Genomic DNA, 27,428 nt, shown 5'->3' with positions numbered 1-27,428 from the left:
AGGATATAATAAAACATCAGCTCTTTCTAAGCACTGTTAAATGTTTACTAAGTTGGACCAGAATCCACTGCTAATTTCTTCTAGTTGAGTCTCTCTTCTCAGTCTTCAACACACTGGCTTAAAGTTACATGTATCCATCACTGCCACCATTTTAAGGCAGTATAGCATAGTTTTTATGAGCAAGGACACTAGAACCAGACTGCAAGAGTTCAAATCTCATCTCTGCTACTTAATAGCTCTATGATCCTGGGAAAGTTACTTGACCTCTCTGTGCCTCAGTTTTATCATCTGTAAAATGAAAATAACACTGCTACCTGTCAAATATTAGTACAGTGCTTAGCACATAGTAGGACCTATGTGTTGCCTTTCATTTCTGTTATTTCTAAGGTCTATAAACCAGAAATATTATGAGACCCATGGGTTAAACACTTGTAATAAAAGACAAATGTGATGCCACAAATATACTTAAATTTTTCATTGTTTGAAACTTTTTCTCAAATATATACCTATGGTTGAAGTTTCAAATCATATGGATTATCTCACCAGACAAATTGAGGCATTATTTACTAAAATGGGGAAACATAAAGGAAAGAGAGATATGGGGGAGAGGGAAGAGGTGGGAGGGAAGTACCAAGAGTTAAATTTAAGACGTGAAGTTAGAGACACCTGTGCGATATCCAAATAGTAATGTTAAATACAATTTTTTATGCCAACATCTCAATATAAGGGGTCTGGGCTGAAGGTAGAAATCTGAGAGTCATGGGCATAAAGATAGTATTTAAGGACATGGGAATGGAGGAGATTACTTAGATAGTGGGATATTAAATGAGAAGAACCCTGAAATCAAGAATTAAGTAACTTCAACAATTAGGAGGTAGGTAGAGCAGCAGAACTAGAAGATACCTGGATAGGAGGAGTCATAGAGGGAGAAGGACAACCAGGTGTGTATAGTGTCATGGGTACACAATGTTTCTAGGATGAAGGAGTCATAAAATATCAAAGAGAGACTGAGTAAGATGATAACTGAAAAAAAAACATTTAATGTATTTAACAATGGGAAGGCTATTGGTGCTCTTAGAATGAACAGTTTTGGCTGAGTTCTGCTGGGGAAGCCAGAATGGAGTGGGCTGAATAGTGAATGTCATGTTGCATTTATCATTAAAAACTTTCACAGAGCTTGGCCATGAAGGAGAGCCAAGAAAAGGGGCATAGAATAGATGTCAGGTCAAGAGGAAGGGTTAGGGGTTTATTTGTTTTTAGGATTAGTATAATTTAATATATAATGTTGAAGGTTCAAGGCAAGAGAGGGAAATAAACTGAAAGACTGAGTCCTTGAGTAGATAGGCAAGGTAAGACAGTAAAAAATAATCACGAAGTATAAGACGAAGAAGAAAGTGGAGATGGTGGGAATATGAGAGAGTCTTCTTCTACTGGCTTCTAGCTTTGTTTTCAAGTATGGTCTTTAGTGGTATAGAAAGTGTGGGGCAAGGACTATGTCATTTGTGGATTTGTGTGAGGAAAATTCACAGCCAGTGTTTATTTATAGTTTGTTAGCACAAGTGGTGGAACATTGTTTCGTGATTAAATGATGTCACGTTACAGAGTGGAAAGGGAATTGGCCTGAGAAAGAGAATTCCAGGGGTCCTAGTTTGAGATGTGTCACTAAATCACTATGTATCTTGGGCTAAGCATTTGAAAAATCTCAACCTCAACTTTTTCTTCTGTAGAAGGAGACTGATACAGATCATTGAGAATGACCAGTGAATGATTGATGTCACTCTTTGTTTTATTATAGAATTTAAAGAACGTCTTCAAAATTTCAACTACTTCACTGTCAAAACAGTTACACATAGACTTATTTTATGTTCATAGACTAAACTTGTAAAAACCCTCTAGATTTTCCATATGCCCTTTATAAAATCTGTCCTCAGTTATCTGTGGGATGTTTTCAATTTCTTAAGTTTGTCATGTAGAAATTTTAAAATAATTTTATTATTTAATTGTTTAATTACAAAAATGTGCCTGGGGCATAAAATATAGAATTAAATACAAAAGTCAACTTGAAGTTTTGGTACGATGGACGGACTGCATTTGAGGAGAAAACTACACCACTACCCACACATGCTCAAGGGTTTTTCACCACCTCCTTCTCCACTGCTTTTGTGATTTTAAGTGTGTTTATAAACTTCTATCCAATGACAAGATAATCAAAGATGGGCAATGAATCTTTTCTTTTTCTCTGACAAAAATCTTTGGCCTTAGCCAACTTAGAGTGTAGTAAACGGCATTTAATTTTAGCTGTGGGGTATCCATTTTCTGTCACATGAAAAATAAGTATACATAAAAGTAACAAGCTCTCATAGAAAACAGTGTGGAACAGAGTTGCCTGACTTTAATTTCCTGAAATGCAAGGGGATGCAATTAACTCCTCGGTTGTGATTAGCCTCTTAGAAGCTGGGTCTCCTCAGCAAATTACAGCACCCACAGCACCCATAATGATGTCATATACTCAGTATTATTTATTTGTTTTTTGATTTACAGCCCTGCAGAAGAAGTCCTGGGACTTGTGGATTAATAACGAACAGAGCCAAGTTCAAGTTGCAACTCCGTCTCTGCTCTGATTATGTGCCTGCCAATTGCCCTTTATTTTGAAGTGGATATTTGCCAGGATTGGAGTGAAAGCACTTGCCTCAGGATCAATATTTAAGGGGGGGGGAACCAAAACCTCGGTGACCAAGCAATATTTAAAAATCAAAATTAAAATTTTAAACATCAAAATCTGTCCATGATGGACAAAATGTCAACATTTTTAAAAAAGACAGGATCACTAACACTGGTGTGCTGAGCTATAGTAGAGTCTGAGACAAAAGGAAAACTCAGTAATACTGATGCTTTCTTGATTTAAAATTTTGATATTTTGTTCATCATGGATTTTTTGCATTAATTTTTATTTTTTCAAATACTGCACTAATTACTGAGTGTTTAGTGCCCCCTTAAATTTTACACCCTAGTGAATGCCTCACTTGCCTCACCCTAGTCTCACACTTTTAAATTTACCACCAAAATAGCTGGCATGTAGTACACATTATACCCATAACTTGTTTCTGCTACCACGACAGAAACACAGTTCTTTGTGGACATCAACTGCTATTTACCCCACGAAGTTCTCTTCCTTTTAGTTTCTGTAAAGGGATTTATTCATGTACTGCTCTAGAAAAATCCTGGGCGGCCTTTAGTACTTCAAATAACCAAAACAATCTACTATATCAGGGGAGATAAAGAGTATTTCCAGGGAAAATAAATTCCGTATTTTTTGCTCAAAATCAGGCAAGAGGTGCAAGGAAGGCAGTTGCAAAGATATAAAGTTTTTCAACTGGAGGAAGTCAGTGAATCTCTCTGTGCGTATACCTAACAAATGTACTGATAGCTTCTGTCCATTTCACTCTTGGAGCACAGAAAGAATGAATGATTGCAGTCAAAGGAAAACAACTTACAATGAGGCTGTGTCCAATCTCAAAAGGCAAGTAAACAAAATTCTAAACTCTGATATCTGAGACCTACCTCTGTTATTCTCTCAATGTGTGAACCATTCTCCTTTTCAGCACTTATTTGAGTTAAAATTTTATAATTTTGAGGGGGGCGGTATTTGATCAGTGTCTGATATTCCAACTAGATTTTAAGCTCCTTGAGGGGAAGAACCATGACTTCTGTTCACTTACCTTTGTAAAAATGGGAGAGAATCACTTCAATGTAGGTGGATGGGGACAACGGTCAACCCCAAGCAATGACATATGAAAGGACTTTCATACCAAATAAGCCAATGGTGTGGCAGGGAAAATGGGCTTATACCAGGGTGAGGACACCCGTGGCAATCCTTCTACCTTGAGATTGGCAAGAGGAGATTTCCTCAAGAGAAGGCCACCCAGAAGTAGGGAAGGCCTTTACTCTTTGCCCACCACTCCTCCCCATTGGTTCCCCAGAAGGTAGATCTGGGAAGCCGGCACTGACATCCTCAACTTCCTAATTCTTTTAAATTGAGTAAGAAAATCTTAGATGAATTTCAAGGCCTAGTTTAAGTTATTTCTCGTTTGTAAGGCCACTGGGATTTATATTGTATCAGATCATTTTGCTCTTGATTAGACACCATCGTGCATTTCTCACTGCAGCACATATGGTAACTTTGTGTGAACTGAAAAAAAAAAAAGGCACAGCTTCATCAAGACATAGAGCTGCCAAACTATCTGTTGAAATAATGGTTCAAATATTCAGTGACCAATGACTATGAGGTGGACGGTGCCTCCTAGATTCTGCAATACAGAAACTATACAATACTACATAGTGGCTACTGTCCCAATGCTATGTCATTGTTATGTCACAATTCTGTCTGATATCTACAGAGTAAATTTAACTTCTTTCTTTCCTTTTGTTTTTCTTTCAATAGTTAACACCATGTTAAGCCCATAGAAAATACTAAGTAAATACTTCCTGGATGTTGAATTGAAAGCTTCCTTTAAAAGGGAAGAAGCCTAATTGTAGAAATACAGGTGGTTTTGTTTTGCCTTTTATTTGTTCTATATTTTCAATGGTTCTACAAGTATGTGTTGTCTTTATAACCAGTCAAAAATGTTTTAAACTTGCCCAAAAGCTGGAACCTAATTACTCACTTTATGGCCAAGCCTACATGACTGTGCCCTGTCTGATTTGAGGAAAAATGCCCTGCACATTTATAAAAGTTAATGCAATACCACATGATTCAGGGCATGTGATTCCTTTATCCTCTCCTTAAAGAAAAAGATCTCATTACTGTTAGGCTATGTTTTAGATGTCTATGATAAGATCTGTAATGGTCCTGCAACAAGCAGGGTGGACAATCTTTCAAATATCCATGCTAATAGGGCTGGATTCTTATATTTTGACTCCAAATTATTTAAACCAAATGAATATTTTGATATTTTTTCTGATCCTACCATAAATGTAGAAAGCAACCTTGCCCTGCAAAAGGTCAACCTGAACTCATATATAAATATATATCTCAAAAGAGCGTTCTATTGACATTCAGGATTTTCTTTGATTTTGTTTTGTAAAATAATCAGGAACATCAGTTGGTCTCCACTAAAAATGCATTTAACTGATATTCACTTTTGTGGGTTCTGGGAGATTAGTAGTGAAATTTAGAAAAGTCACACAGTGAGCAGGGAATATTGCAGAGTTACAGATATTTCAAAAATTCTCTAAATCTACTATCTATCCTGTGTATGGCTTTTGTACAGCTGAAATAAAAATCTCGCCACAAATGAAAGAGAGAACTTCACTAATTTCCATTCACCAATGTTGGTAGAAGCCCCCCATGGGTTATTAAGTCTGAGAGATGTGTGAACAAACATGATAATAAGCAAGTAAAGTGTATCATAAAATATATCGTGTTCATTTATTGTGACAACTAGGGTGCAATTACACTAGGAAATGTACTGCACTTTAGTCAGTGAAAGTAATAAAATCTGAATACCAGGAGACCTTTCTCTAGTCTGTGCTATTAAACTACTTTTGAGAAGAAGGTGAACAATCTAAAAATATGGGAGGAATGTTCACTTTTATAGATTAGCAAAGTGGTGGTTGGTCAGACTCTCTTGCAGTCTAATAAATAAAACCCCTCTGCTTTTTCCTCATTACTTGTGGGTATAGCACCAAAGAACATCCTCCATTCTGTGTAATTATAATGCCTAAATTTGTGGGGATTACTTATGCTATTCGTTCTCCCATTCTCCCTCCATTTAAGGCAATAGGAAAATAAATAAAACTGTATTGGAAGTGCCTCTGCAAAGCTGTAAGTAGAAAAGCAGGAGAAAATTTATAGAAAGATAAGGAGACAAAGGGATGCCAGAGATGATAACGTTGCAGTAGGTGTAATGATTAAAGCATTAATGGAGGTCACTAGGAAAAGTGAACGGAACATGTAATTTCAGATTAGGAAACCCAGGGCTTCCCAGAATGAACTGCAATTTGGGAAAGTGTAGTTAATTGAATTTTATGACACTTTTTATGAAAATTAAAATGCATATCTTTTACTACCCTAATAGTTTTATTGCTACTGTGAGATTTATGTGCAGTGATATAACAAAAAGCATATGCAACAATTCACTAAAGACCACCTCAGTGGATTACTACAGTTTTCTTTTGTGCTTTGGCAGCCAACAATCAAGATCATAATTATAGGATTGGAGCCACCTGCCAACTCAACGAACAGAACCACGTGGCTCCACATAAAATGGAAGCAATTCTAACATTAAAAAGAAAATGAATGTTAAACCAGAGGGGCTTTCAGGGACAGCCTAGGGAAAGCTGGCTATTTATTTTTTCCTGAGCATCAGATGACTAACTCTTACATTATCCCATTTACTGGCCCGGAAAGAAGTAATGTCTTCTAAGACCTTTGTGATTAAACTAGACTATCCAATGAAATGTCTGCATTCTGAGTTTCTTGGGAGACGGCTTGTGGATTCAGACCTCTTATGGACAGGTTGACAGTAAATCCTAGATTTTAGAGCTTATTCCGTCTAATGCATTGAAGCAAGAAGCAAGGATTAGCCTCACTTGGATAAAACTGTTGCCATGGCACACATTTCACTTGCGAAAACCACTGGGATTACCAAAAGTCAAGGCGATGTAAAAATAGTGGTGTCAAGAAGGTGAATCTATACCAACTTTTTCAAATCAGGAATTCTGATTTACTAAACAAGTTACTCCACGCATTTATAATATTTCTCTCTGAATTCCTCTAGATTTCATTTTCTAAGAGAAGTCTCTCCTCATTTTCTTAAGTCTACTTAGTCACTCCTTGCTCTGCCCTAGTTACATACCTCTATTAGAGCAGTGCTTTTCACACTTTAATGTGCACATGAATCACCTGGGATCTTGTTAAATGCAGATTCTGATTCAGTAGGTGTGTAGGGGGAGGGGAGATCTGTGAGTTTGCATCTCTAATGAGCCTGCAGGGGCTTTTGGTCCCCAGACCACACTTTGAAAAGCAAAGTATTGAAGGGAGACAAGATGGCAGAGTAGAACTTGAGCTCCCCTCCTCTCACAAAAACACCAAAATCACAACTAACTGCTGAACAACCATTGACAAAAAAGACTGGAATGTATCAAAAAAGATATTCTATATCCAAAGACAAAGAAGAAGCCACAATGAGATGACAGGAGGGACACATTTGTGAAATAATCAAATCCCACAGGTCACAGTTTGGGTGACCCACAAACTGGAAAATAATTATATCACAAAGGTTCTCTCACAGGAGTGAGAGTTCTGAGCCTCACATTGGGCTCCCCAGCCTAGGGGTCTGGCACTGGGAGGAGGCACACCCAGAGCATTTGGCTTGAAGGCCAGTGGGGCTTGAGTGCAGGAGCTCCACAGGACTGGGGTGAAAAAGAGACTCCACTCTTGGAGGGTGCACACAAGGTTTCACATGCTGGGACCCAGGGCAAAGCAATGACTCTGTAAGAGCCTGGGCCAGACCTACCTGCGGGTCTTAGAAGGGTCTCCTGGGGAAGTGGGGTTGGCCGTGGCCCACTATGGGGGCAAGGAGTATTCCCAGGGAATATTCCTCCTCGGTGTGAGCTCTCCTGGAGGTCACCATTTTGGCACCAAGACCTGGCCCCACCCAACAGCCTGCAGGCTCAGTGCTGGGACACCTCAGGCCAAACAACTAACAGGGTGGGACCATAGCCCCACCCATCAACAGATAGGCTGCCTAAAGTGGTCCTGAGCCCAAAGTCATCTCTAGACATGCACCTTGACATGGCCCTGCCCACCAGAGGGACAAGACCCAACTCCACCCACCAGTGGGCAGGCACCAGTCCCTCCTGCCAGGAAGCCAGCACAAGCCACTGGACCAACCTCACCCACCAGGGAGCAGACACCAGAAGCAAAAAGAACTACAGTCTTGCAGCATGGAGCCTACAAACACAGAAAGTTAGACAAAATGAGACAGCAGAGGAATATGTTCCAGAAGAAGCAACAAAATAAAACCCCAGAAGAACAACTAAGTGAAGTGGAGATAGGCAATCTGCCTGAAAAAGAATTCAGAATAATGACAGTAAAGATGATCCAAGATCTCAGAAAACGAATGGAGGTACAGACTGGAAGATACAAGAAATGTTTAATGAAGAGCTAGAAGATTTAAAGAACAAACAGAGATGAACAATACAATAACTGAAGTGAAAAATACACTAGAAGAAATCAATAGCAGAATAAATGATGTAGAAGCACAAATAAGTGAGCTGGAAGACAGCTTGACGGAGATCACTGCTGTGGAACAGAATAAATAAAAAAAGAATGAAAAGAAATGAGGACAGTCTAAGAGAAGCTCTGGGACAACATTAAACACACCAACATTCACATTATAGGGGTCCCCAGAAGGAGCAAAGTAGTAATGATCTGTATACATGCCAGTCATTTCCTCTTGTCTATGAGCTCCTTGAAAGCAAAGGCAAGGGCAGCATTGCAATAGATACCAATTCTGACCAGTTTGGGGTACAGTATCTTACTATACATTACCTGTAATTCTCAACACAACCCTGCAATATCTGTTATCATGGCCTCATTTTACAGATGAAGAAGCCAAGTCTCAGACACATTAATCAATGATGATGGCCACATAGGTACCATGTGCAGTCAGACTGCAATTCTGGGTCTATTTGTCTCCAAAGTCTGTAATCTTTCCACTGTACCCACAGCCTCCTTTTGTTCATTTCTGTATACACAGAGCCTAGCAGTGTACTTGATGTTATAGTGATACCCCAAAGATGTGTTTGGATCTGTGAATATTTTATCTATAGATTCTCCTTTGCTCATATTATGTCCCTTGTATGGAATGCCTTCCCTGTTTCTCTCTACCCAATTGAGATCCACCTCACTTCTACTCAGCCAGCCCACTACTGTGCTTGCCCTCTCCTCTGAGTTCACAAATGGCAATTGTTTGCACCATACAATGAGTACTTAAATTACTAGTTATCTTATTAACAATGTATTTTATTCATTGCATACATATTTATTGAGTAGGTACTAAGCACCAAGCGTTGTTGTAAGCACTTAACAATAGGTCATGAAACAAAACGGACAATATTCCCTATTGCCCTGGGTCTTGGGAATCATTCTTCCAAGATAAAAACTCCTTTGGGGGCATGGTTCCAATCAGTTCACTTTCCATATATCTCACAGCGTTTTGTACATAGTAAGTGCACAATTAATAATAGTCTCAGATTCAGATAATTTACCATGTAAATATGTTCCTAACCTACAGACTCTCTAAGCCCAAGGCCCTCTGTTTCTGTACAAGTGACCCTTGGAAGGTGGAATGATGCTTTCACACTGTTTCTCATTTCCCACCGGCAGTGTTTCAGGCCAGAAGCAGAGGTATTAAAGTCTCCTACACAGTACAAGTATCAGCTGGAGAGATGGAATTCACTAAAATTAAATCATAGTAGTTTCCAGCAAAAGGAAATTATCTGTTCAGAAGTATAGAAATTGCAGGTGGAAGAGGCAACTTCATGAAAGATTAGCTCCACTGTTGAAGATGATCCTTTTCCTCCTTACACACTAAAACTATAGACCAGAAACCTGCTAACTAGGAAAAACCATATGCTTACCATTTTCATGAATGCTTTTAACAACATCCCAAATATTTTCTCTATCTTAAATAGAGAAAACATAATTTCCTGGGTTATTCAGGATGTTCTATACCCTACTTCATAAGCATCAGTTTTAAAGTCTGCTCATTCACTGAAGGTATACAAAGGTTTTCTCTTTGAAGCTGCAAGTCTTTGTAAAGTCTCATTAGGTGTGCTGGTCACATGCATTAATACGTATCAGTATAGGATACAGGCCTGAAGATGAGTGATTTAGCTGAGAAAATAGGACTAAACTTGCTCTGTATCAGTTCTTCCTCATTTTTACAATTTCTTACATTAAGGACATTTGCATATATTTATTCATTTTGTGTGTGTTCTAAAACATTTGAAATGGAAGTAAAGAAAGCATGTGAGTCTTCTCAATTTGACTACTTTATTCAATACTAAGAGATTACATGATACCATCTCTCGATGGCAGACCATTTTAAGTGAGACAAGCCTGAATTCTTATTCTTATTAACATGTGAACAGGGGAATACTTCTTTACCTTAGATACAACTTTTGTAACATAGATGCCATAATTCTGATTATGAGAGAATGGTAGGAGAATAAAAAAATTTAATATGAAAAACCCAGCACATAGTAAATGTTCAATTAGTAGCTGTATCCTGATCATATTAACAATTATACACCACTAATTATATTGTTTTTTTAATCACTAAAAAGTATTTAAGTACTATTAATAATTACATACAGCATTTAGCTAAGCAAGTACACAGGCATGATTCCTGTATCAGTAAAATTTTCAACTTAAAACAAATTTGATGTAAATAGATATCTAAAAGGAGCTATAAATAAATAGCTACACAAACGTGAAAGAAACGAAGAGCGGATGTCTTTGCCTTGTGTTTCAGGATTAATTCAATGTTTCCTTTCTCAAAGAGGAAGACATACCATTAATCGGATTTCTTTTCCCAAGTTCTTCCTTTTTTTATAGGACTTGGCAGGAAAGGTCTTTGGCTAAAATATAGCTTAAGATTAGTGTTGTGCGACTGAGCTATAGGCTGCATCCTAGAAGATCCTTAAACATGAGTAAAAATAGGTCTGAGGGTTGGAGAAAAGAAAAGAAAGAATATAGTAAGAATGAATCACAAACCCTTGGAGCTCTAGGGACCTTAAAGACCAGGCAAACCAAATCTCTCATTTTATAATGGGGAAATTGAGGCTCACAAACTCAAGTGACTTGTTCAGGGTCATATACTGGAATCCTGACTAAATGATCCACACATGAATCATTCTTTGTGAGTAAAGATAAATAAGGAAAAATGAAGATCTCATTAGATATGGGATATTTCTTTATGAGAAGGGAAATCCTATCTAGGGAATTGAAATGGGATCAGATTTATTTAGAAAGTGGGAAGGGTAAGTATAGATGTGGAACATTTTAGGCAATGGAAAAAGATGCCATGTGAAGAGCACACTATCTCATATGAATGGCATTTTTGACAGTGGTTTATTGACTCAACTTTCTTTTAGGTTAAAATGTGTTTGCATTTAAGAATAATATTTTATGGTCCAACCAAACCAATTATCAGAGTATTATTCTGAAGAATCCCAAAGAATATGAACAGAGGGATGTGTACTTGGATTTAGTCAATTTCCTCATACTGCAGGGAATATTTTGCCTTGAACTAGATTTTTCACAGCATGAGTAGTGTGAGTGGGAACTTTTCAAACATTTTTAAGATTGCCAGCCTACTGCAGAGGCTAATTATCAAAATGAAAATTTGTTAGTTGTTTTCAATTACCATGAAAGAAATAGCCAAGACTGTACTTAAACCACCTCTAGTCGTGGTGTTTTACTTATAAGAATTCTTCAGGCAAACTTCCTTTATTCCATTAAATAAAGTTTTTGTTATATGGAAAGCATAGAACTAACAAGATGAGTCTGGAGGTCATCTAGTCTGACAGTTCTCAAATTTGGGGGTATATCAGAATTATCTGGAGGCTCTTAAAATACAGATTTCATATGGCCCCACCTAACAGTGTCTAATTCAGGAGGTCTGGAATGTAGGAATATTCATTTCTAACAAATTCACAGGTTATGTTGACAATGTTGGTCCAAGAACCACATTTTGGGAACCACTGATTTAGTCCAGGCTGTTCATTTTATAACCTTCTCTTTGATTTAGGTAGACAAATTCTAGTATACTTGGAATTTCTTTTTTATACCCTTTCTCAACCTCTCCAACAACCAAGCAAGTTTTATTTCTGAGGCTGTCATTATGGACCTGGCAGACTGATTGTGGTTCTACGTCCTGACTGAGAGGTAGAAAATGTTCATCATCCTATTAAGCTGACATTAGGCAAATTCTCCTAAAATACTGAACCAGAGCAATAAGGCCAAGTTTGCCTCTTGCACTTGGTACAGTTGTATACACAAATGATATCTTTATCATATTTAATCTGAAAGGAAAAAAACAAGAATATTTTGAATTCCATCTATATAACATCGTATGGGCACTTGGCTCTTCCAGAGCTGTTGCAAAGGCAACATTTAGAGAATTCTTCAAGGACACTGGTGAGCTAACTATATCAGTGCTATGCTATTATAGGAGAAATAGTATCATTTTCCCCCCAGAGAGCTTATGTTATTGCTAGAAAAACATCCCAACATTGCAAAATTGTAAAGCTTAGCTAGAAAAGATCAAATAAGCAGTATAGCATTTCATAATAATGTCATTATTCCTGCAGGTATCAGCTAATTAATGAGAAAAAAGAAAACTGAACAAAAAATAGTTACTTTGAAACAACTAAAGGTCTCAGAATTTGTTAGATTTTATGTGATAATATACAAAGCAGGACATCAGCGGAATTTGAAGAAAATAGAAAGTGATGTTTTTAAATCCATCTCCCATGGTATGCGCACTTGCACACACACACAAACTTAACCACACCCCCAGATAAACACACACATCTTTACTCAAAGCACTTTCTTTCTAGCTATGTAAGACTCTAATTCCACATGGGTCTTTACTAGTAGGAATAAAGATCATGAAAAATGTATTTACAGTGATATGATAAAACATAATACACTATCCCTGTCAGATATCATATAATATGTGTATACATGTATTTTAGAGAACTTTAGGGATGGGCACACACATCAGTTATCTTGTAAATTATGGACTTTGGGTGATTATGATGTGTCAGTGTAGGTCCATTAATTGTAACCAATGTACCACTCTGGTGAGGGCTGTTGGTAATGAGGAAAGCAATGCATGTGTGGGGATGGGGGCATACGGGAAATCTCTGTACTTTCCTCTTAATTTGCTGTGAACCTAAAACTTCTTTAAAAAATAAAGTGTTTAAAAAAATTAGGTAACTAATGGAGGCTTCAAGACACCGATCTTCAAGTACTGCAGAACATTTACTGTGAGAAATAATACCAAAAATAGAAGAATGGGATGTAAAATACAGCTGGGAATTAAAGGCATACACACATAAAAAGACACATGTTAGACAGTAACTGGAGACTCAGAAGCTGATAAATCACTAAATGAAGACTGTCCTACTCTGGATGAACTTGATCTGAGCTGGGTCACCTCTATGGAATGAATTTTCTTAGGAAGAGTAGAAGTCGGGGAGGAGGAAGATAATCGAATGAGGGGCTCGTTCAGCAGAGGTGAACATGTAGAGAACATTCAGTGACCACACCCGTGTGTCTCTATACATGTCAGTATCAAAGAGTTGATGCCTGAGCATACGAGGCACAGTGTACAGTTGTGTTTGTTGAGCAAGATTGTGGACAACCTTAAATGTTGAGTGAAAGAATACAGGAATGCTAGGGAAATGAATGTCAACAAAGCTTACTGGCAACATTAGAAAAGGAGATATTGGGGTTACGGGGAGAGGATTTTCCAAGTGACCTTAAAACCACAAACGATAGCTTGTACTGAACACCTACTCCATTTGATTTTGCACCAATATAGCTTTCAGGGACTCAGTGTTTAAAAAAAAAAAAAAAAAGTATCATCATCATCATTATATACCTTGTAGGCACTGAATTCCAGAAGGGAGACTGCCTTCACAACTCAGGAAGCAGCCTCTTACACTGTACTCCATAGATCAATTTTAGTTTCATGAGATTTAATTTTAAGAACCTTAGGTTTTTATCTTTCACACTTCAACAGCACTAAAAATGCTTCCAAGCTCTGATTTACAGAATTATTGTCACTGTCAATGAAAGGAATGTACGTAACATACCAAAAATCCAGTTTAATTACTTCTGTGATGTCTCCTGCAGCTGAGAGGAAATGATATTTCTCTGACACTTTTCTGTTTTTAATTTAGTAAAATGGAGCACTTGCCTTGCATAGGACCTAGGAGAGCAGATTTGTGATTGATGTCATGGAAGATGAACCCCACAGTTTCAGAACACAGCCTTACTCTGAGGGTGTGATGATTGCATGAATCCGGATCCTTGGTTCTGGATTCCTTCACGTTGGGCGTTCAAGTGACCATCAAGGATTCGACATGAAACATGGCTGAAACATGTATGCATCAAGTCATGACCCGGCGAAGTTATGCAATCGTATTCAAAGGTCTGCTTTTACCCAGCACTATTCCCAATGTCAGTATTGTCCTGAGCTGCTGAAATCCAGATGAGGCCCTGAAAGCTTCCCAACAGGAGATGCCAAATATTAAAATACACCCTGTACCATTTGAGTGAAGAAACCAAGCAAAATGTATTCTTTATTTCCTGCTACGTATTCCATCTGTTTCTCTCCCTAAAGGGTCATGTGTTATATATTCATAAGAAGCACTCACACCTACACAAATACAGTTTCCAGTCTCCGTCAAACACAGCCTCCCCCTTGTTCACGACCCATTTCTTTTTAACACCCTTCTATATCAGCTCATCCTTTTATGAAACTTGTTTCATTCTGAAATCATTTCAAGTTAAGAAACGCCTTTGTACCTTCCTATCTCACCAAATCCTGGGGAGATTAGGCCTCAGGCTCTACAGGCCATTTTCTGAGAGATGTGAATTTAGATCATTAGGGTCATTAAAATCATACACTCCACAATACCCAGAGCTAACAAGCATCCTTGTACTTTATGCTGCTGTAGAGTGCTACCAGAGAAGTAGCAATGTACAATAGCACTGAGCTGCAGAGGACACCATAATTCCTCCCCGTAAAAGATTCCTAAACGTTTTAATTGCTACAGTAAATCTCATTAAAGACATAGAATGCTTTGTTCAGGGAAGGAAAAAGGATTGCTGGGCAAGGTGCATTTTCTTCGCAGTAGTACTTTTTTCCTTACTACTAGAATTATTCGTTAATGCAAGCACAGCATTATTTTTATCATGACCTTTTTTTCTGGGCTCTGCACATTTCCCCTGAGCTTTCTTTCCCTTCCCTACAAATACAAGGGACAGTTGGTCTTTACTACTAATCCTGTAGGCACTTTTCATGATTTGGGCTTCATGCATTCTCTTGTGTTATCCCTGTGAATCTTCCAAAAACCTTTAAAGGCCACACTGCTAACCTCTGACTTCATTTTTTTTTTTCCTTTCTGCCTCAACACTACATAAAGAGAAAACTGAGATGTAATCAACATAATCAAACACTTGGCACCAATTCCATGGTCAGCACAATTCTGAATCTTTGCTCCTCCTTTCCCGTAATATACACTGTGAAATCTGATTCAAGTAAAAGAATCTTGGGAAGTATTTTGCCTGACTTCAGTATCAAATATTAAATTATTATTTTTGAGAAACCCAGGCTGTCATAGAAACATCACAGAAAATTCCCATCTCTATTTTCATAATCAGTAACTTTTTATAAAAGAACTGAAAGTTAATGACAGTATGCTTTAAACAGCTATGAATTTTTAACTCATCTTTGGAAGCAGAACTGAGCAGTTAAGGGGAAGAGCACGTTTCATGCAACACAATGCCTAAAATTAAATATAAGAACCAAGAGTCAGATGAGGATGGAAAAAAAATCCACAATGTTAAATATCAGTCATTACTAACTTATCTGGGGAATTTTGCATCTGGGGCGTTTCAGATTCTATCCCTTTCTGGGAAGAATTGTGGGTGCAAGTAAGAATATGGGCTTGAAGTTAGTCTAACTTACATTCAAATTCTTTCTGCGCCAATTACCAGTCATTTCAGCCCAAAGAAGTTATTTAAACTGCTCATGCCTCAATATCCTCACTTGTAAATTGAAAATAATATTTGTGAAGATTGAAAAGATAAGGTTTATAATATATAAATAACATGCATATAACACCCATTAAATATGTGATTCACATTAAAATATGTTGGTGTGATCTACGTAGAATTACTTTGTAGTCCTTCTTATGCACTAGTTAGGTATATTCACAGCAATAAACTATATAAACAACTTATGCCTGATATAACCACTTCCTTCCAGATTCAAAGGCAATTTTATTCTTTTTTTAAATCAAATATCTATCTCACAAAAACTAAACTTATTCTTGTTAATCTTATACTCCTTCTTTTAAAAGCTACCCAGGGGCTTCCCTGGTGGCGCAGTGGTTGAGAGTCTGCCTGCCGATGCAGGGGACACGGGTTCGAGCCCTGGTTGGGGAGGATCCCACATGCCGCGGAGCAACTAGGCCCGTGAGCCACAACTACTGAGCCTGCGCGTCTGGAGGCTGTGCTCTGCAACAAGGGAAGCCACGATAGTGAGAGGCCCGCGCACCGCGATGAAGAGTGGTCCCCACTTGCCACAACTAGAGAAAGCCCTCGCACAGAAACGAAGACCCAACACAGCCAAAAATTAAAAAAAATAAATAAATTAATTAAAAGTTGCCCAGGATAATCAGATTCCATAAAGTTGGATAATTACCTAACATTTTACTCTTCACATATCTTCTTGATTAAACTATTTATTGTTTATACTTATTTAGTATATGCAGGAATCTGAGAATTCACCATGATAAATCTTCAGCTTGTTTACAAGGGCTTTCAGTGCATCATTTCTGGGGAAGTAAAATCCATTTCAAAAGTCAGAGTAAACCCAAAGGCCTCAAGTTTCAAAAATGAGCACCTCAGATTCAGGCAGTCTCCCACCGCAGCCTGGATTCTGCACCCGCTGTGTCGCTCCGCTGAACAGCAAAGTCAGAAGCCTAAGCAAAATGCACTCACACGAAAAAAAATTATTCAGACAGAGACTAGGGTCCTAAAGCTCTCTGAAAGAGCACCTTGTGAGAATCGGAACCACGGTAACCCCTTAAGGACAGTTAACAAAGGTGCCTGGTGAGGACTTCTCTCCACGGAGCCCTGGTCTAGCTGGGTTCTTGTGGGGTGTGACAGTATGACCACATCAAAGACCACTTTCGTATTTACATTTATAAGGCCTGCAGTGAAGAGCACCAATGTAAGAGCAAAATCAAGGTCCACAAAGTCAGATTTTTAAGCAAGCCAGAAAAACTAGAGAGTACAGCAGGGGTAAAAAAAAAAAAAAAAAAAAATCGATTGGGCCTTCTTTCTTGACTTCTGGGGCCAAATTGATACCAGTTACACAGAGCAAAAGGCTATTTAGAATCATGGATCATTCAGCTGCTGAAAAATATACGGGACTAATCTGAGTAATTCAAATACAGCAATACTCTACGCTCCACTGTTTGGGGGCTTTTCTTCCCACTTAAATTTTCTTATATAGATACAGCTTAAAACTGTCATTTGCCCGATTGCAATATGAAAAGAGACTAATGCTTCTTTTTATGCATTTACTTTTATGATATCTATTACCAACTAGAAGAACAAAGATAAATTTATATACAATAGCAGAAGATAGCACTTCTATTATATAGTTCATTTCTCTATCATACATTATGCTTTCTGTTCTGTTTGTTTTTTTGCATTTTCTGACTCAGTATGAACAATATTTTAATCCCTTATGGTTTAACCTAAGACAGGTCTGACCCTAGATAGTTTTTCTAAAGCATTATCAGTAAATATTACTTATGAATTGCTTTCAACAACTTCAGGGCCGCCATTTAGAAATGCTTGAATGATTTAAGGTTAATAAGATATAGCATACTCACAGGGAGGGTCTGGTTGTGGACATAGCTAATTGCTAAATTTTATCCAGCCATAAATGGCACCAGAAGCAAATCAGCTCACAGCTTAATACTACTGGCAGATCTACATCGGAGAGAAACAATGTTACTTTGATTCAAGTTATTTTTATGTATGTTATGATTCATTTCCAGTAGTTCTGATATTGATGTTCAAATACTGGGTATTGGATTCTCTTTTCAAACAACAAAAGAAGGTGAGAAACAAAGCTGAAGATACTTTAAAATGCCATGGTAACAAGTCACAGTCAAATGTATTTCATCCTTGTTTCAATGAACGATACTAATTCTCATACAAAAGATATGATGGATTCCTATCAGGAAGATTTTCTTTTGGCAAAGTTTAGAATTCTGAAAATAGTCTTTTAACGGCAATGCCCCCACCCTCCTAGCACCAAAATAACAGCACTATGATGTATTAATCCCTTATGGTAACAGACACCATTGAAGCTGAACTGTAATTTGGCACACAACATTTCCACACTAATGTAATGTGACAGTGTTATTATGTGCACTATTTTCCGTATGATCATAGCCATATTCATCTTCCCCAACCTGATATTAAATTAGCTAGTATGGGGCTTCCCTGGTGGTGCAGTGGTTGAGAATCTGCCTGCCAATGCAGGGGACACGGGGTCGAGCCCTGGTCTGGGAAGATCCCACATACCGCGGAGAAACTAGGCCCGTGAGCCACAACTACTGAGCCTGCGCGTCTGGAGCCTGTGCTCCGCAACAAGAGAGGCCGCGACGGTGATAGGCCCGTGCACCGCGATGAAGAGTGGACCCCGCTTGCCACAACTGGAGAAAGCCCTCGCACAGAAACGAAGACCCAACACACCCAAAAATAAATAAATTAATTAATTAATTAAAAAAAAATTAGCTAGTATGGTTACATTCTATTCTGGACCACAGGGTAGATGCAAAAAAAGGATTATTGTAGCACAATGGTCTGATGATGGTGTGTGTGTGCAAGCATGAACAGGTGATATGTAGATTTAATGCAATGAATATCAACTCTTAAAACAGACCTGGCACACAGCATGCACTCAGTAAGTAGTTACATCCAAGAGAAAGCTCACAAATCTAAGTGCTAAGTGCAAAAACAGTTGCTCTAAGATTCCAGAAGAGGGAAAGTAGGCCCAGCTCAGAGGACCAGGGAAGTTTCCATGGGATGAAGCAGTTTAGGTAAAGATTGAAAAATGAAAGTACATTTCTTCAAGCAGATATAGTGAAAGGAATGCATTCTAGGTGGAAGGAGTGCACTCCCCAGGAGGAGAAATTAGCATAAGCAATGGTGAGGAAATTGGGAAAGTGTAACGTTGCTCAGACACCATAAGTTAATTGGCGGTAACACGCCATATTGACAAAGTTCTACAATAGATAAGAATGAAAACGAAAGCTAGGGTCAGACCATGGAGGTTCATGAACTCCAAATTGATGAATTTGGAGAGATTGTTGACCACTGAGGATGTCCTAGAAATCCTTATGCAAGATTCATGCATCTAGTCAACACTGATTTAATGAGTTACTATTATCACCAGTTATATGCAACATAAGGTACAAAACATTGGGCTTATGAACCCCTCCCCCTGCAAAAAGGATTATTGTTCCTGGGAGATAAGACCAAACATAAGTAACTATAAGGTAGAAAGTGATAGCTGATAAAATAGCATAAACAAAGTTCTACAGAGGTCAGAGGAGAGAAAGCATTGTCTCTGGTTAGGAGAATCAGGAAGAGCTTGTGATATTTAAACTAGGGAGAACAGGAAGAAAGAACAAAACTGGTAAGGAAGCATAGGATGGATTGGATGCGGAAGGGATAAGAAGGGGGAAACTCAACCAAGATATTGCTACAATGAGCCAGAAAAATTATATTGGGGACCTAAAATATGACACAGATATGGAAGAATTAAGGAGTTATATACACTACACCACCCTACACACACACACACACACACACACACTCAGAGCAATTATTTTTGTCGATGAGTAGGTCATTTAGATGGCAACTTTCCAGGGAAGAAAGGGTTTCACAAACACTTTTCTTTAAAAGTAGCCTTTGGCATCACTTTGCCTAAGTACCTCTTCTTTTTGAAAGATTCCTTTAACTTCATTAATTAGTATGATTTATCCAGGATTACACTTACAAGAGAAAACGTATTCCTATCTTCCCGTTGTTAATTATGTCTTCAGGCTAATATAAATAAAAATTTCTAGTTACTCTAACTCTGTGAAAATTATCAGAGAGATGACTTTTAGAAGGTCTGTAGGGGGCAGGGGTGGGGGTGGGAAGATCTCATTTACAATGTGGTGTGTTCTTTCCCTTTCTTTAAAAAAAAGCTTTGTTTCTATCTTCCTTTTTTTGTTTTCTATGCAGTTGACAGCTGCAACCACAGAATTTATGTATAAATATCTAAGCGTGGAGAAGAAAATTTCATTAAGAAACAAAATGTCCTAAATGGCTTCATTAAAAAAAAAAGTCAACCTCTATGCAGAAAAGGATCTTGTTAAAATCCCAGGAATCACACTAATTTTTTTTTTTTTTTTTTTTTTTTTTATAAATTTATTTATTTATTTATTTATATTTGGCTGTGTTGGGTCTTCGTTTCTGTGCGAGGGCTTTCTCCAGTTGTGGCAAGCGGGGGCCACTCTTCATCGCAGCGCGCGGGACTCTCACTGTCGCGGCCTCTCCCGTTGCGGAGCACAGGCTCCAGACGCACAGGCTCAGTAGTTGTGGCTCACGGGCCCAGTTGCTCCGCGGCATGTGGGATCCTCCCGGCCCGGGGCACGAACCCGTGTCCCCTGCATTGGCAGGCGGACTCCCAACCACTGCGCCATCAGGGAAGCCCCACACTAATTTTATTTGCGCAACTTACAGAAAAACAGTGAGATGTAGAGATAAGGTTTGTTTTGATCAATTTAAAAAGTGAAGAAAATGTGGCATGCTACTTTTATTGCCATATCAATTGCATGTCTTCAAGGTAACTGTCACTATTGTACAGTTTGTATCTACAAACTAGAGTTGATATGAAAATAAGATTTGCTTTTAAATACTGATTTGTACATACATATCCTCACCACCAAAACACCAGTGTACAAGCCAAGAAAACTATTTCCCATTTCCAGAAAACCCACAAACAGATAATGACTTAATCAAAATGCATGTATTCTGAGAGCCCTCCAAAGTAATTTTAATGCTGATTTGTGCTAGAGGCATATCAGGAGACATATTTATTGAATGACAGTTACCTTACTTACAAGAAAATAGCAAATAGCCTTATCGTTGTCATCACCACTACTATCACCCAAGAGCAGCATTCAAATAATTTTCTGTAAAAATGATTTGAAGACAGCATGATACTTAAGGTAGGATCTTGATGTTCCTTTAGGAACTGTCTAGAGAAAATTATATTCTTTATACTTAACTGGTATAAGAGGATACACAATCTGACACAACCAAATGACAACTGTTTTGTAAAACATGGAAACTAGACTAAGCACAAAGTTTGGCAGAGAAAGTTCTTTAGCAAAATGAAAACCAGTTTCATGCAAAAAAAAAAGCTCTCTCAGCTACATCTGTCAGGATTTTAAAATTGTCATAATAAAATCATAACAAATTATCAGTCTTCTGTTTGTCCTTGGAAATAAGTTGATGTTATTTTCTCTGGGGCAGGAGCAACTGCAGGAAGTTACTATTCTATTTACATATTTACATATCTTTATTAAAAGGATATATAGTTTCTTTGATTTGCTTTTCTTTATGTACATATAAGTATTTATTGACTCTTTACATAAGGTTATTTACATAACTCCAAATGTGGTTTAATGTTTGTAAGAATGATTTGATTTGCAGAAATACAGTGTTTGCAAATGTGTGATGGTTTGAATATGTTTGTGGCTTCAAGTTTCTTGTAATTCTTGTAATGGAAGAGCTCACTGGTAGGATGAAGACTAAATATTTCTCCTTCTGTGGTGGTGTGATCTTTACATGTCTCTTCCAAGTACTATTTACTTTGTATTAGTTGCTTGTTCTTCCTATATTCAATATTTTAGATAGGAAACCTGAAGATAGCTAGCAAATTGTACTATATTGCTAGGCTGCAACAACTTAGTTCAATAACATGTTCTGGTTTGACCCCATCTTCAACCTTATGATACACATATCTACTGACATGAACAGAGTCTCAAATAGATAAAGGTCAAAATGAACAAGCTCTAGTCTTTCTTTAAATCCATACTCAAGCTCAGCCTTTGCCTGGAAGCCCAAACCTTCAATCATCTCATCTGCTATCCCACCATCCTAGAGCTTTTTCTTCAATGTTGTAGCATTTACAACGTAAGCATGGACTATATTTTACAACCAGAAGGCTCTGTCAGATATATTTTCTCAAGAGAGTGGAATGCAAAGTTTTGTAGGAAACCCCTGCATTATCATTTGATGCAGTGTTGTAAAGCAGTATCTATTTGAAAGATAAGAAACAGAACTTCATCCCACATACCAGTTAATATGGTCTCAAAATCCACACTGCTATCACATAAATTAGGCACTCACAAATATTCCATAATATAATGTGAATGTTGTGTTTCTGTCATGCTTATTTTTTTTAATGTAATTTTATTTATTTTTTTGATGTGGACCATTTTTAAAGTCTTCATTGAATTTGTTCAATATCACTTCTGTTTTATGTTTTGGTTTTTTCTTTTTTTTTTTGGCCACAAGGCATGTGGGATCTTAGCTCCCTGACCCACACCCCCTGCACTGGAAGGCGATGTCTTAACCACTGCATTGCCAGGGATGTCCCCTGTCATGCTTATACTGTGAGACTAAAGGGAAAAAAACACAAACACAAACATAAGGGAGCGTAGTTGAAGGACAAAGTTTAAACATACTGTCTTTTAACGTAAAAGGCAGTATGGGCTTGAAAAGATGTAGAGAGAGAAACATAATGAACCTGTCAATTCACTAAAATTCCAGCCCTCAAGATATAATCTTATGAAATGAAATATTACTTAATAGAAAGCAACACGAAGGCTCTTTCAAAAACTAGGGGAGGAGTGTCATATACAGAAAATGAAAAAAATATTTTCGACAAGGTGACCATTAGCAATTTAAAAAATTCCAACAAAGAGTTGAAGACCAAACAATCACCATCATCACGGATTTTGGCTAATGGCATCCTTGAGTGACACTTTAATATTTCAAACATGTCCTTTCTGTGGAACCAAATGCTCCTCCCGGTTATGACAGTTTAACTTATTCATGGATAATATAAAGACTCCCAGCTTTAGACCCGGGATATCAAACAGTAACTGGAAGCAAAAATGAGCATCAGTCTACACTCAGAGGGGAACTTACGGTCATTGCAGAGTGGCCCGCTGAAGGAGGTCATGCTACAGTCACAGCTGAAGCCGTCCCACTGCTGCAAACACACGCCTTGGTTGGAACATGAGTCCTCCTGGCAGGTTGTGCTGGGCCCTGAAAACAATCCAAAAGCAACTTGGGTTCTTTAAAAAAATCTAAAAGTGTTTCACACATGAGCTAGGTCACATTTAGTAGTTGCCAACACCTCAAATTACATGACCAAACTAGTTTGGAAAGTTCTAGTTTACACACCTGAATTAGGAACAGAGAAGCTGTAATATAAAGGTTTCTCAAGTTTCAAATACAGGACAAAATACATTATAATAGTAAACTAGACCAGCAAATAGTAAAAGCAAGCACATAGCTTCTCGTATGATCATGGTAGCAGGTGATGTCATTCCATCATCAATAATTCTCTCTCACTGTTTGGATTTTAGAAAAACGCATGGATCTCCTTAACTTCTGACCAATGGGTAGAGACACCATGAGAGATGGAGATTATAACTTCATGAAACTGAGATACAGATTAGCAAAAAAAACAAAAACAAACAAACAAACAAAAAAACCACTGAAGAGAGTTATACAAAAATGCCCTATAAGTTTCTAGAAGTTTTCCTGCAGAAACTATGAATAAAGTTATGATTTCTGGGTGTTTTGGATAGGTATGTTGGCAAGTATCAATCCACATGCTTTAACAATTTCATGCAATTAACCAAACATAAAACTAAAAACTCTGTATAAATGACATGCCCCCATGTAACATACAAGTAAAAAGAATGCTAGTCTATTTCTAAAGAATCATAACTAGAACACTGAAAAACAAAGAACTAAAAAAAGGATGATCAAAGCACTAAAGGTAATCACTATACAAACATATTCAAGACTGAAAGCCTTTATGCAAACTATGCTACAAAATAAGGCTTCTTGCACAACATTCAAGAAGGGGAAAAATGAAAACTTCACCCAAATAACAGTTACTGCAAAAATGTAAAAAATCTTATTTTGAGGTTTCCACTGTGTATTACGGGGTTTCAGTCTTGTTTTATACACACAGGGCTATCTACCTTGCAAGTCAGCTTTCATCAATGCAACTTTGTCAGCAAAATTTAAAAAAAAAAGCAAAATATATTAAATGTTAGTAAGCAATACTGAAATGGGGCAAACATAGAAGAACGTTCAGATTCAAAAAAGCATGCTGCTGTAAAGGGGGAGAGAAATGCTATGTAGAGCAAACAAATTAATAATTAACAGCCATAAATCTTAAGAGAAGCCAAAAGTAAGAAAGCGATAATTGATTAGAATTTCACTCTATATGTATTTATATAATGGTTAACTGAGCCAGTGACACAAAGTGACTGCATTGCTTAGTTGAAGCATGCAGCCCCATTTGTCACGTGCAGATACAGTGTAGACGATGGTCATTAACGGACCAATTATCCCTTTCTATTTTTTTCCCTCTAGGTCTTTTATCTTGCTATTGTAGGTGAGGCTTAAAACTGTAATGCCAGCCATTCTCTGCCAACAGTTGGACCTTACAGTGACACCAAACTATCAAAATGTATACACCATTTGGTAGATGAAAGAAAAAGTGAAGGATGGAAGAAACAAATTGCAATATAATTCCCCATAAAGAAAATTCCTTTACAAGATTGCAAAGTGGAGTATTTATCTTTGCTTTCACCAGACTGGGTATAGATTTCTTACAGATCTCAGAGTTACATCTATATTTTCTCTTCCTCTATAACTGTCTTCAACTCTTAAATACTGCCCTGTGAATATTTATTACAGTAGAACCTCACTAATAAGGGTTATCTTAGGGAAGGGTGGGAAGGGAACACCATCTACCTCAATACCTTTAGAGTATAAACTGAAGATATTTTCTAGTAAACACAATCTTAGGCTTTATGAAAATACAAAAATAGACACCAGACTAATTAGATGCCATTAACACTGAGAGCCTTTGAGGTAACTGCTCTTGTGAATACATGAGAATTATCTGTAATTAGATTTTGTACAAATTGATGTTTCTATAAACATCAATTTTAAACATACGCCTTACCACCATATTTTTATTAGAAATTTCTTAGTCACGGTATTCTTCATAAGACGTTACTGAATGTAGCCTAAACATTCAATATGAATTTTTACAAATTCAGAAATCATAATACTGTAACTACTAATTATATAATAATAATAATAGTAATAATAATAATCAGTATAGTAATAATAACAAAAATAATAGTCATTTTTAATAATAATAAAAATCTCCCAGGCCTGGGAGACCTGAATGGATGTAATAGTTTTTCTCACCTATGGCATCAAAGAACTAAGAGCCACTAAATTGCTCAGTTTTTGTTTTTCTTCCAATCTGTGAGAGGTTAAGTGGTCCAACGATCTTTATTCCATGGCATTAAAGATCGAAAATAATTAATATTTGTTTAAAAAAAAAAAAAACTCGAAGCAATATTCCTTAGCACAGTCCTTCCTCTGGTACAAGCCCAGCCTGGGTCAGGGGCTGTGTTATCAAAGGATACTATTCCCCTGACTTGCCCAGCAGAAGGAAAGATCAGGAGCAAGAACTGATGAAGAGCCATGTTTTCGTTTTTCTTTTTTGCAAAAATTATCAGAAACACAATTGCAAAATAATGCTAAACTCTAAAAATGGTAAAATTGCAATTCTAAAAAATAACCTGCCTGCCCATATTGTAGAGCAGCCACTCAGAGTGGCTGCCAAGCCTTTATGTGAGCACCAAGACATGCTTTATTATGTTTTTCATTATCACAACAGTCTTTACATATTCAGGTATTACAAGTGAATGCATGCCTATGCCTGACAAGTCACATTTTTCAAAGTACTCACCTTCTTGAAAAATATTTAAACATTGACAGTCATTTGCACAAGACAAAACCCTGAATTTATTTTTCATTTTAGTTATATAAATGTCCTTTTTATTTTATCACTGAATAAAATTGGGAGCAAGCCACAAGGATATTTGTATTAAGTGGTTAAAAATCAGGATATGTTTGAAAAGGAAAGGAAAGTGAAGATAAAACTACAATGTCTGGAAACCAAAGAAACAATAGAGGAAAGTGCTTAGATGCCTGGGATTTCAAGTAAGGCAAAATTGGGTTCAAAGCTTCCATCATCCACTTACGTGCTGTGTGACCTTAGGAAGGTCACCTTACATCTCTAAGGCTCAATTTACTCTTCTAAAAAAAAAAAAAAAACAGTAATACCTAATTGATAGAGTTTTGGGAAATGAAATTGCATATGTAAACTTACTGCTACCAGTGCTTAATCGATGGTAGCTTTAATAGTGAAGTATTTCTGTAGCTTATAATGCAATTCCAGTGTTGAATGTTATGAGTCTATGCAAGTGCCTAAATTAAAAATTGTTTCACTGACTTCATGTATGGAAGTTATCTTGACTCAGTATTGAGCTTAACTGAGCCTGATTATTGGTGGATTGCCAGTCTCTATTTTCTCTTAAGTAAGCAGGTCAATGCCTTTCCAGGTAGTAATTTTCAAAGTCTGGTGTCAGACCAAAAGCATCAGCATCATTTAGGAACTTGCTAGAAATGTAAATTCTAGAGCCCCATCCTAGATCTACTGAATCAGAAACCTTGGGGGTGGTGTCAAGTAACATGGGTTTTAACAATTCTCCAGGTGATTCCAATACTTGCTCAAGTTGAGAAACATTAATGTAAAGGGAAAAGGACAAGGTAAGTTCCCTCTGCTAGCTAATGTGTTGTGTAAATAAAATCAGCTATTACTCACTGAAATAAGTTAGAAATGAAAGGCCGCAAGTGATTATTGAGAGAAGGCCAATGACTTTTTACATGAAAGAACTTTAGAGATTTGTGGGTCTTGGGTAGAAATGGTGGAAAATCTTGACAAGATATCACTTAGTGATGTCAAATTTATACTATTTTTATTAATATGGAAGTTAAGTGATTCCAATGTGATTTGAACTCAAAATCCCATGAGAACAATCTTTAGAAAAATAATTTATTGAGTATCTAGAAGTTTACCACCAATCCTAAAAATATGTGTATCTTATCAATTACACCTCTGACGGGTACATCTGAGATTATTCCTAGGAACCACAGAGGACAGAAATAATCATAAATTAAAAATTGTTAACCTTGATGTTGGAATGAAAAAATCAGGGAAGTGTCAAGGCAGAAAGGCAGGAGCATGGTAACATTCTAAAAATAAAGGAAAAGGGAGTAAAAGAGGGTGAGAATTATTAAAGCTCAGATATTAAAGCAAACTAGATAAGGTAAGGAAGGAGTCAATGTCATAATCTACTGAATGATT

General features: G+C 37.3%; 1 protein-coding gene across 22 annotated transcripts in view; it reads right to left on the bottom strand.

Moving 5' to 3' along the window:
• The window catches only part of NRXN1 (neurexin 1), a 1,113,486-nt gene that overhangs the window by 511,226 nt on the left and 574,832 nt on the right, over positions 1-27,428 (bottom strand). For all 22 annotated transcript variants that reach the window (XM_082357957.1, XM_082357959.1, XM_082357962.1 and 19 more), the window contains one exon: positions 23,102-23,221. In XM_082357957.1, the coding sequence (XP_082214083.1) occupies positions 23,102-23,221 (120 nt within the window). The remainder of the gene's footprint in view (positions 1-23,101; positions 23,222-27,428) is intronic.

Source organism: Balaenoptera borealis (genome assembly GCF_965194805.1).
Source record: "Balaenoptera borealis genome assembly, chromosome: 15".
NCBI classification, from domain to species: domain Eukaryota; kingdom Metazoa; phylum Chordata; class Mammalia; order Artiodactyla; family Balaenopteridae; genus Balaenoptera; species Balaenoptera borealis.
Note: the sequence above shows the minus strand (reverse complement) of the source record. Positions and strands in the feature narration are given on the sequence as shown.